Genomic DNA, 11,810 nt, shown 5'->3' with positions numbered 1-11,810 from the left:
GATCCTCTAGTCCAACCCCTTGCTAAAGCTGGTTCAGCTAGAGCACATTGCACAGGACCACATCCAGGTGGGTTTTGAGTATCTTTAGAGAAGGTAAGTGATGACCAATATGGATGGATATGGATGCAACGGTGTGACTCACATTTGCATCCATCAGGTATTGCACTATCAGTGCTGACCCTCTGATGGCTCTACAGGGAGATAATTCCTCTGGGGAGGAGTATTTGTTAGGTTACTTGCAGTTTCACAGCACTGATATGTAAAATTATTTAAGAGAAAGCAAGGATCTATGAAGGGTTGTCTGCAGAAACTCAAAAGCTCTATACAGTGCTTTAATGAAAGGGACTGTCATACCTGTGAGAGTTGTCAAGGGCAAGACTGATTCGCTATCTATATCATCTGTTGCCTGGATAAAACCATGGGAAGAGGGAACAATAAGCACAGTCTCGTCATCTATTGTAGGCTGATCAACTTGTTCTTCTATTGTTGGGGAACCCAGGTCCTGCACAACACAGAACAGGCTATGAGAGAGTATTCACTGCAGCATAAACAAAATCCTGCATTGCTCAGCCATACTCCACAGTAAGCAATACACTCTGGATGAATTTTATCTCATTAAGTTGAAATGTCACTACTTATTTCAGCATTTACAGGGCATGTTTCATCTTAGAGCAGGTACTCAAAAACAAGATGAGAGGAATTTTACCCTCTTAAGTAATGTGGAGAGGAAGGGAGACACTGCAAGGTGGTGATAAAATGTTCCCTTGCAAGTCAAATATTATGCCTGTTAATAGGAATAATTAGGCTTTTCCACTACTTTCTGTCTAGATGTTATGAGACTAAAACATTACCTTTATAGCACTTACCTGCTCCACAAACCCAACAGCTTTACCTTAAGTTTCACAACTCCTGTTGTCAAATTTTAAGTGACACTGAACACAGAGCTCAAAAGACCCACTTTATTTGCTGTGCCTTGCTTGGTCTGTCACTGGCTGGAATCTGGCTCCAGACTTTTTTTGCTGACCTTAATGGTACCACAAGACTGGCAACACACAGATTCCTTCCAGGTACAAGTTGTCAATACCCTCATTCTCTTCCAGTCCTGCCATTGCTGCTGCTCTTGCCTCTTCCCTGGCTCCTGTGGTACTCGAATGGCAGCAACACATCTGGCTGACTCAGTGTCACAGCACACTCCTGGTCCCATAAATGCAGTGAAAAGTCATCCCACACAGTACTGCCAGAATCAGCAGAGATATTTGGATTCCAGTTCTTGTGTGTAACATGCTTAAGGTCTGTTCAAACTTCAGGAATCCCTGATGTAGAATGCTAGCAACTGCTGCTGACACAATGGAAGGCACCTGGATTTATCACTGTTTTCAGAGGTTACAGCCCTCTGTGTTTAAGAAAATCCTGAAGTTCCTCCACCTTGTTTTTTGTAGGAAAACTTGCTTCCCTACGTAACTCCACAGTGTTTTTGCAAAGGCAGCTGTCTGAAAACCCCTTCCTTGATGCTGCTGGAGAGGAGCTGACAACCTGTGCTGCAGCTCTGTGAACCGCACTTGGTCCCATCCACAAGGGCACGGTGTGCCTGACCTGCAGGAGCAGCTCTCAGCAGAGCACACAGCTCTGCTCACTGGCAGCACTGGGCTGCAAGGCCTGAAACTGGCAAGAGGAGGCGTGAAAAACTAAAGAAGTCATTGTGGCAAATGGGCACCTTTCCCAGCCAGAAATAATAAAACCCTGCAGCATGACTGCCTGCCTCCTACTACCCGCCCACAGTGACAATACAATCCTGGCAAGCTCATAAAAATAACACTGACTTAAAGAAAACAAAATTTAGGCATGTTTTTCTAGAGTAACTTTTCACTGAGAATTACTCACAGACAGTTCACTATTTCCTAGAATTTAAGTACACATGTCAAACTTGAATCTGACTTGAAGGGTATAGCAAATTAGAATTACAAATTCAGTTTGTTTTTCTGTGTAGAAAAAAAAAGTTTACATTCTGCTAGCCATGAGCAATTTGTACAAAGTTAAACTAGGAACTAGGTTAATATCAAAAGTTTATTAATTCTACCTTGAAAAGCTAAAGTTTTAAAATAAGAATAGAAAGCTGATGGTCTGCCTCAAATGTTGAAAATCTTATCACAATTATGTCAATCATGACACAGAAAGAGGAAAATGGAAGAATAATCCCCATCTTCTGATGTACTCAGGATTCAGATGCTTCCATAGTAGCAAGCTTGAGATGTACAAAGATTCTCCCTTTTCTAAGAGCATAACAGATATGCACTGTCTATTAGAAGCTTCTTCAAAGACAAGACCAAAGCATATTAATGATACATTTTCAAGGCTGACAAAGCAGAAATGAAGCTACTGTGGAGAGCAGTGTTCTAAAAAACAGGAAGGGGTATTTCATCCTAACTCATCTTTTCCCAAATTCCAACCTAACCAAACCTGTAAAGGAAGAGTACTTTTCTACCCGGTAAAGAGTGTTATCTTCTTTTTAGCACCTCTGTTTTCTGTGACTTAGTCATTTTCCTAATTCCACCAACTGAAAGAAACAATCCAAATACCTGTAATCATTTGGATAAACTAATTTCTCCATCTCAGGTGTTGGAGCTGAATAAATCTGAGGCCAGAGAAAGAAGTAGCTTAATGTTTCAAATTCCCATTTAACAGATACTTGACTGGAACAGTATGTTTAACAGAAGTCCTCAAAACTGGAAACTGAGGTACATCTTGAAGTATGTTATTAGACTCAAAAAGCAAAACCTAAATACTCGAGCTCTCCTCCCTTGCTCAATCTATTGATGCAGGTGTGTTGGACAATTAACAGCCCAATTTAAAGCAACAGCATCAAGCAGGAATCACCTAAAGGCAACTGCTCAGTGCCATCAATGTTCCAGCTTTCCACTGTCACTATGCAGAAGTACTCTGAGTAATGAAGCAACTCTACAGCTAGCGAGGTGCTCAGTGCTCCAGATGAAGTCAAATATAAGCTCTGGGACCAAATTAAATGTTGTTACTTTCATATTTGTAACATACTAACAAAGCTCAAGGATAGAGGATCTCGGCAAATACTTGTAGAACTGTGATTCAGAATCACAGAATTCTTTGGATGGGAAGGGACCTTGAAGATCACTCCAGGCCCCATCCAATCTGGCCTTGAACACTTCCAGAGATGAGTGCCTCAGCACTCTCATAGGAAAGAATTTTCTCCTAATGCCTCATCTAAACATACATTCTTTCAGTTTGAAGCCATTCCCCCTTGTCCTGTCACTATATGCTCTTATGAATAGTCTCTCTTCATCTTTCTCCCTTCAGCTACCAATATAAATGAAATCACTGGGATATTTCAGATTAATAGCTTAACATAAAGCCACAGATACAATGAAATAATTCTCTGTGCAGAAATGGGGAAAATATCAAGTATCACGCCCTCCCTTACCTCAGTAACGTAAGTGCTGGGTAAATCAGAGTGAGAATCCTCATTCTGTTTCAGGCTGGCATCAGCAATCTCCTCCTCTGTTCTTACCATAACTCCATCCATCAGTTCTCTACTATTCCTGCTGCTAAACTTGGAAGCATCATCTTCGTTGTAGGCTGACTGCTCTTCGTCACTCAGCTTGGACTGATGAATATCATGTGGGAAAGTATTTGTTCCTAGGGTGTCTGGAGGATCTGTCAGGTCAGCTGACTGAATGTCTGCATCCACAGTCAGTTCTGTCTGGGTGACAGAGGAGGAGATGTCTTCGGCAGCAACGGTGCGGATTATGACACTCGGCGTGTGGCACTGCACTGTGACGTTGTCACTCGTGTTTAACAAATGCTCTGGCTGTCAGCAGCATTTGCAAAAAAGAGACAAACAAAACAAAAATGGTCAGAGACTTTCCTGTAACTATTTACAGATCTTTCAAGCAAATACAAGCAAAAAGATTCCAATTGCTAAGTGTAGTTCAGAGTTTTATTATATATATATCCTATGTCAGCCCAGATCATCTGTTGACCTTTCCTGTTCCTAAAGGATAACTTTGTAGACTGAATGTGGTGTCATGTGTTCTTTAGTCACAAATAAAGTAAATACATAATAATATGAAAGAGGCAACCATTCAGGTGAGGACCACTGTAGATTCAAAAGGTCAGTGTTTTTTCCACTGAATTTTTCATCACTTTTGTGATTCAATCTCGTTTGCTTCCCCTTCCCTCCCTCTAACAAAAAGCAATACTTGACACTACTAGCCAAGTGTTGTGGACTAGTATCTATTTGTGAGAGTAACTGAAAACATCACAAAACATCAAGACTTGGTTTTGCTGGGGACCAAGACACTAAATGGAGACATTCTGTTCAGAACTTGCTCACTAAACCAAGCTCTGAAGCAACCTGAGGGTTTTTTTAAAAAAAAAACAATACACAAAGCCCCAAATTCTCAGTCTTCAGGATTTTAAGCAAAGTAGCATTGTAATGACTTGAGAACTGCTTCGCAAGATTAACATGCATGTGCAGGGCCTTGCATGACAAGGCTCCCCTTCCCCCAGTGCCCGAACCGGGGCTGTCCCTGCCCAGAGCGCTCACAGATAAGGCGTGAACGATGATCTGCTCCGGGGATGCCGGAGCTGCCGCGGCCGTCAGGGTCATGGTGGGACTCGTTGTCAGCGTTAAGGGGAGGCCTTGGCTCGAGCTTGTCTGCAGTAAGTAGGTACCTGGTGTCCCAGTCGGCTGGAGGTGGAAAGACTGAAAAGACAACAACACGGGTTTAATGCAAAATGCACTGCCCAGGACATACTGGAGCATTTTGATTTACATGAACCAGCTTAAATGTAACTCCCCTGGAAAATCACCACACCAACTCAATCCCTTCTGCACTGCACTCAAAAAGCAGAAAAAAACCTCATCTGTAGCCTTAGGCTACCGAGGCAAGTATTAAAGGCAGGAGCCCAGCAGGTCTGTATAATGCTGTACAACAGCAGGTAAAAAAGGAACAAATTCAACTTACTTTTGCATTGAGATGAAAGAGAAACTGTGCTATAAATTACAGGACAATGGAACTGAGACAATCTTTACTTGCTGGGAGCTTTCTCTGGCTCCTTTATGTCAGATTTCAACAACAAAAAAAAAAACATGCACAAAGGAAAACTTTGTAGCATTAAAGCAAATTTAAAGCATTTAACTGTATTTCACAGTTTGCTCAGCAGCCCTAATGGATTACACTTTCAGAAATAAGTTTTAGAACTCTTCTTCTTTCCACTTGAAAACCTTCCCTTTTCTGTTTTTTTTTTTTTTTTTTGGAAGTGCAGACTTCTGTAGTCTAAGAAGTAGCTGGTTTGAAAAGAAAAAAACACAGTAACAAACACCAGTGACTTACTGGAAGAATCTCAAAGGTCTGTAGTGTTCCACTGTTCAGTGTTATTGTCTCAGAGTCAACAGTAGCAGCAGGGGAATCGGTTGAGGCTGCAAAAGGAAGGAAAAAAAAAAGAAAAGGAAAGTATGTAAACCAGAATGTTCAGCCCCGTAGAGAGAATAACATACTATAATTAATACATGGCAGGGTACTGTTAATTCCCCTAAGAGGAAAAAGAAAACTGGCTGCAGTCCTAATGACAAGGTTCTCTAATTGGTACCCAAGATACAATTCTATTTAAAGAGAGCATTCTACAATCCAAAAGAGCAAAAGAAAGTAAATATGGGTTTAGCACACAGAGATAAAAGAAGAAAATAAAGTTTCTGACATGATTTAATTAATTTTTGTAATGAGATTTGCAAGAGGTTCTAATGTAAAGATACCCTTTGTAATAATATCCTTTGTACTGCCTGCTTCAAACTGGTGTCAGGCTTAACATGGTTGTGTTTCCCACAGACCTCTTTTTCTTTTTTTGTGTTTCTAATCTTTTCTGCACTCCACAGTATGTCCACCCCTGATGAAAGTTCAAATGCTTCCCAGATATTTGCCTATCCTGTGTGTTATGACTGCAGTATAAAAGCTGTAAGTATTCTTACTACAACTATGTAATTATTTATGCAGTTAGCTCCACTACTTTTACAAGTAGTGAAGTAGTGAAAACAGTTGATGTACCAGGTATTTTAAGATCACCAGGTCCAAACAACTTGTACTCAAAACTTTATAACCATAATTGTAATTTCTACTTACTCTTAAAAAAAAAATCACAAGTTCTAGGAAGCTGAAACAAAATTAATACTCTGTCTGGGGTTTTCCAGTAATTTCCTAAGTGCCAAAAGGGGAAAAGATTTACAAGATGATAACAGTGACCCAAGCAATGGAAACTTTGCCATCTCAGACTCCGTGGCTGCAAAATACAGTAATTTTGGTCTCTTAAGAAGATAAAAGCTCAATTTTGGAAGCTATTATTGTTGTAGTGGCATGTTCAAGGTCTCCTGCTGCAGATTTCCTGGCACTCAATAGCAGGGAGCTGTAAAGTATGGCCTGTCAGTCACCTAGCCAGTATATTCATAAAACCTCAGGAATTGCCCCTTTGAAACCCTGAGCCTTCCACAAAATGCAGCTGAAAGTGGCTAAGAGGTTCAGCTCTCATGGGACTGTGAAACACACAACACAAAATTCACTGTGATTACACAACCAGAAATTCTTCAGAAAAGCAGACTAAAATGGGGGAAAAGGCTTGTTACGCAGACATGGGCAAGTGAAGTCACAAAATAACCATTACAGGATTCAATTCAGAAATTATTAAAGGTTCCAGGATCCCAGCCCATCCTGCCTGCTCATCAAAACCCATCGTCTTCGATCAAGCTTCATTCAAAGTCTGAGACTACTGACATACTGTGACAGATAAGAAGTTCTTGGCTTGGTGTCATCTGTCATTCTAATTAGAAAATAAACCACATAAAATGAAGCTAGCACTTAATAAATAGATTAAGATAGACTGATCTACTAAAATTATAAACAGAAAATTGTCTGCCAAATGCCTATTCATGCATAGTCTGAAGCATCAGTTTGTAGACTGATCAGCTTAGCTCAGAGCAGGGTGCTAATAATGCCAGGACTATGGGTCCAATCCTTGTATGGGCCACTCATTTAAGAGCTGGGACTCGATGATCCACGTGGATCCTTCCCAACTCAGAATATTCTGTAACTAATTGGTAATCAGCAAGACCAAAACACTAAATTTTCCTAATAAAATTTACAAATGACAAATGGTGCAAAATAATATACAGTGCAGATGACAGACTGCATGTGACTGGAGTTACTTAATAAGATTAGTTACAAGATCAAGCAGTAAGAACTACACTCAGAGCAAATCTGGGAATCAATGTTAGATAATGAGCAAAATTCATCCTTAAGAGCATGGGAAGCATCAACTTAAAAAAAAATACAGTGGTTTAGCAGAACATTGGCTGAATGTTGGTGTGACTTAGCAGCTAACGTTTTCCAGAGTGTTTGTGACTAGAAATAATTGCATAACAAAGGACTAGAAAAAAAAACACTTATACCTTCCCTTCAGTGCCTGCATCAGAACTTAGGGATAGCAGTCTATGTAACTTACAAAAGAAGAATTTGTACATGATGTTCATTGCTCTCTGCAAGAGTGACCAGAAACAACTTAAGGAATAAACATACACACTCTATATTCATTAAGAAGTTTATGAAGGCTTTTCAAACAACAGGCTATGTGGCAAACTCCTGTGTGCACACACACAAACAGACACCAACAACACCTGTGTTCAGGTGCTCCAATTGTAGCTTCTTGGAACTACAGTCACAGCAATATCTACGTTTGCCTAACAAAGTTAGAAACAGGTAAACAGAACACAGAAATGTTTCATCTGAAGTTATGGCATGACCAAGGGACAATGAATACAACTCTTACAAGATACACTCCCTCCTCCTTCACCACCTTAGCAGAAGCAAGTTTCAGGTTTTGTGTGAGTGGTTTGTTTCAGTACTTACAGACGTGGGTGATCTGCACTGGGATCTGCAGAGCTGCCATGGGGCTCGGGGCACTGCCTGTGCTCTCCTCCAAGCGAGCCACCCGGATCTGCACGTGCTGCACCCCCGAGCTGGGGTTAGTGTTTGCTAAGCCACTGCCACACTTGTTCTCTGGAAGCTGGTGCCCTGGATTGTTTTTTTGATTCTCGTGGAGCTGTTTAAGACCCTTTATCAGCACTGAGAGAAAAAACACTCATGCTAAAGCAGGTTGAACAAGCACATTTGAAATGCTGCAACTAGTGATTTACCCAAGATGAAAAGAGCAAACAAAATCCTACAGAACCTGGAACTTAAGCAATCTCCAGAGATACAGAAACTAGAAATTTAGCACATACATAGATCATTTATAGCCAACTACAGCAGTGAACTAGATTTGCTCATGGAACCCAGGCACTTCACGATGCTTGGGGGAAAAAAAGAACACATAGCCCATAAAATTTTGGAACTCTCTAAAATGATGCATGGTATATCCCCAAGCTACAATCAAGTGCCAGTATCACTAGCTGCTACCAGAAGTAAATCCTCCAATCTTCTACAACACAGAAGCAGATTTGTTCAAGAGCTTCACAGAAATGTCACTGAAAATGGGGAGCAAGAGAGAATGAATCCCACAGTGATTATATCACAATTATTCACCTGTGCATGAGGAGGCCCATTGCTCCAACAGAACCGCACACCCTTCTTCGCTATGATTGCTTTGGCCCTGCTGAGGGAGCAGCTGATGTAACAGCAGATCACAAAACCTGAGGCCTCAGCTTCTCTAGAATTCATTACAGCAAACTGCCTAAACATCTCCCCTTTGTCAGGGGAAAGACAGCACAGCCTGTTGATGCAGTGCTGCATTTATCTTATGAATTATTTGATGCAACAACTGCCTATTAATGTGTGGTAACAGGGGCCCTACTCCCAGCTGCAGCCTTGAGGCAGGACTAATATATAACCACACTGTCAACCACAGCACAACTGTGCATTAAATTACATCTTTCATTAATTATGACATGACTAATCTCTCTGATTTTTTTCCTCTCCCCAAGTAAGACAAAGGGAGGTCTGAAGGTCACCCCTTTGGCTTAAGCACTAATTTCTCCAAGCCAGAACGGGAAAATGGTATGAAATGTATTTGGGGGAGCTTTATACTCCTGACTCCTGCCCGCCTCCTCACAGCACCTAGTAGTAGATCTACTTTCTGTCTACACCTAAGGCTCAGCACCTGACAGAGATTACATTTTAACATTGTAAAGGCAACACACCTAACCTGAGGCCATAGTTAGGCTGCAGATACATATCCTCTTCCACCTGAAGAGGTCACTGCCCTCCATACCAAAGATCAGCATCATCTGAGATCTGCCAGCTGAGCTGCTCATATACATACTCTCACTTTAGCCAAAGCCAGAAGGGATGGCAAAGTATGTCTAGTTGTACACATCAGGTTGGCCTTTTTGACTGAAACACTTAAGGACTGCTTGTAGGTGCAATTCAGCCAGCAGATCCAAGGGGCCAGTAACTTCCAGCAAAGGAACAATGTGCTCTTTGGCCAGCAATGCTGTAAGCAGACAACAAAATGCAGCCTTATTCCTTTGACATATGTAAAAGGGGCTTTCAGAAGAGAAGTGCGCAAGCAGTACATTACCAGGGAATGAAACATCTTTGTGGTTTGCAATCTGTCTTTTAATGGTCCACCATTTACTCCGAAGCCACTGTGGGGAGCGGACACTACTCCATCCCTCAGCCAGTAAGTCCCAATTGATGTCATTTTCATCAGAAACTTCAAGTTCCGCTATCCTGGCAGGATAGAGAAAACATTGACCTGTTAGAAACTGCCCTCCAGACCGGCAGAGTGTCGCACACGTCCGGCCGTGTCACACGTAACAGCGCAGAACGACATGCTAGTGACCAGCCCACCAGAGCTCAGGAATCGACACAGGCTTCCACGGCTCCACGCTGCCAGAGGTCAAGCAGAATCATAAACAACAGAAGATGGACTAGACCTGTTAGGTGATCCAGTCCATCTCCTTGCCATGCAGGATTATTCTCCTTATTTATTTATACATTAGGTCTTAGATCAGATTATTGTGAAGCATTCCAAGTGGTGGTACTTGCATCTTTTCTTTTTGAAAAAACATTCCCCAAACACATCTCCAAGGCAGGAAATACCTTCTGAGATTCACTCTGAACATTCACTTAATTAATTTCATGTTATGATATTTACTTGTTTTCTTCTAAGTAACAACCATCTGTCCTTAACACAGATTTTTGCCTTCTCTCAGATGCTTCTTAGCCAAAGTAGATGAAGTTAACTACAGCATTAAACACTTCCTCATAAATCAATCCCACCAGGCTCTCCAGATAAGGGACAGTTTTCTCTACCACTTTTTCTCTACAGAATCTGTTTGGAATCACTAAAAATCTCTGAATTGCCCTTATCTGTACATGGAGCATATGAAAGAGAGGTGAATAGTGAGGGGAGATATTTTTGTGGAAGTTAAGAAAAGTCCTCTTCACAAATAAGGCAAGAGCACTCTTGCTAGCTAAAGAAAGAAAGAAGTAAAAATGAAAAAAAAAACCTACCAAAACCAACCCTGTAGGATAAGTAAAGGATATCTGGACAGACCAAACCAGAAATATTAAGAAATATACCCAGCACATTCTGAAATGTGGAATCAGGCTCTTCATTTTGAGTTTATGTCAAACAGCTTCACTAAATTTGTTACTACTACTTTGTAAGTATTCCTTAGATTCCCTGGATCTCTTGGCTTTTCATTCCCACCCAACCATAAAAATCCACTGGCTAAAAAGCTTGAGTTAAAGGCATTCAAAATTGAAGGAGGACTGGAGAGAGCAAAAGATTTCCAAAGTCACTACCAGGTTGCCAGTTCAAACATAGTCAGAGATGCTGATATCCAATCAGTGTTTGTTGGCCTACATGAAATTAATTTGCAGTCTCAGTTTAGCTCTTTGTAGACAAGATGTCCACATCACAGAAACCACCACCACACTTGACCCTTGTTGGTCATCTCAGCAGAGAGGCCAAGGACTGAATGGGCAGGGAGACTGAGCTACCCTCCAGTTAAGGGTTAAAGCGCATCGGTGGGGCAACGTGTGGGAAGCTTGCACGGTTTGCTGCCTGTGCTGTACCTTTTCTGTGGAATAAAGAAGACTTCAGTCTCCAGGGTTTTCAATCTGACACCTTTCACGAACACTAACATTCACTAAAAAAACAAAAAACAAAAAATATGTTCAATAATAAATCTCTGGGAACTGTAAACACAGCAGTGATTTTTGGAAGGTTCTAGAATTTTCAGTGTCTAGGAAACCAGCAAAATGGACCCCAATGGAATCCTGCTAGCAACACATATTACAAACCTTTAAAAGTAACTAAAATAACAAACCTCAAGATCAGATTTATTTCATCCTCCTTGGTCCACTCGGTGCCTCCACTTTGTTTCCAGTTGAGATAGTTGAGCCATTTAGAGCGGCACTGCTTCTCCGAGCGCGTCCCGACCCGTTCTGCCACCGCAGCCCACGACACACCTTGTGTGACAATGTCACCTGGCTCTGTGCTTGTCAGCTCATGCACTACTTCTGCCAGTCTTTTTTCTTCTTTCTCTGTCCACTTTCCTGAAAGAGAGAGAAGCCCTCCAACTTAACTAGCAATACATACTCTCTGTTCTGACCCATAACATGCCAGCAGATATTTTAACGGCCATGTCCAACACCTTATTCCAGATGGAAATATTACCTTGTGAAGAAGATGTAACTGTTCTTAATTACTAACAATTTATATCATATCCATTCTTGATTAATTAATCAACAATTCCATTGTTCTGCTGCCAAATTTCTCTTTTC

The 11,810-nt window shown here is 41.3% G+C and overlaps 1 protein-coding gene across 2 annotated transcripts in view; it reads right to left on the bottom strand.

Moving 5' to 3' along the window:
* Positions 1-11,810, bottom strand: part of DMTF1 (cyclin D binding myb like transcription factor 1) — a 29,750-nt gene that overhangs the window by 1,536 nt on the left and 16,404 nt on the right. For both annotated transcript variants that reach the window (XM_053942838.1, XM_053942837.1), the window contains exons 10-16: positions 11,354-11,582; positions 9,595-9,746; positions 7,926-8,141; positions 5,367-5,452; positions 4,577-4,735; positions 3,452-3,838; positions 355-502 (exon numbers count right to left, since the gene is read on the bottom strand). In XM_053942838.1, the coding sequence (XP_053798813.1) occupies positions 355-502; positions 3,452-3,838; positions 4,577-4,735; positions 5,367-5,452; positions 7,926-8,141; positions 9,595-9,746; positions 11,354-11,582 (1,377 nt within the window). The remainder of the gene's footprint in view (positions 1-354; positions 503-3,451; positions 3,839-4,576; positions 4,736-5,366; positions 5,453-7,925; positions 8,142-9,594; positions 9,747-11,353; positions 11,583-11,810) is intronic.

Source organism: Vidua chalybeata, chromosome 5 (genome assembly GCF_026979565.1).
Source record: "Vidua chalybeata isolate OUT-0048 chromosome 5, bVidCha1 merged haplotype, whole genome shotgun sequence".
Lineage (NCBI taxonomy): Eukaryota > Metazoa > Chordata > Aves > Passeriformes > Viduidae > Vidua > Vidua chalybeata.
Note: the sequence above shows the minus strand (reverse complement) of the source record. Positions and strands in the feature narration are given on the sequence as shown.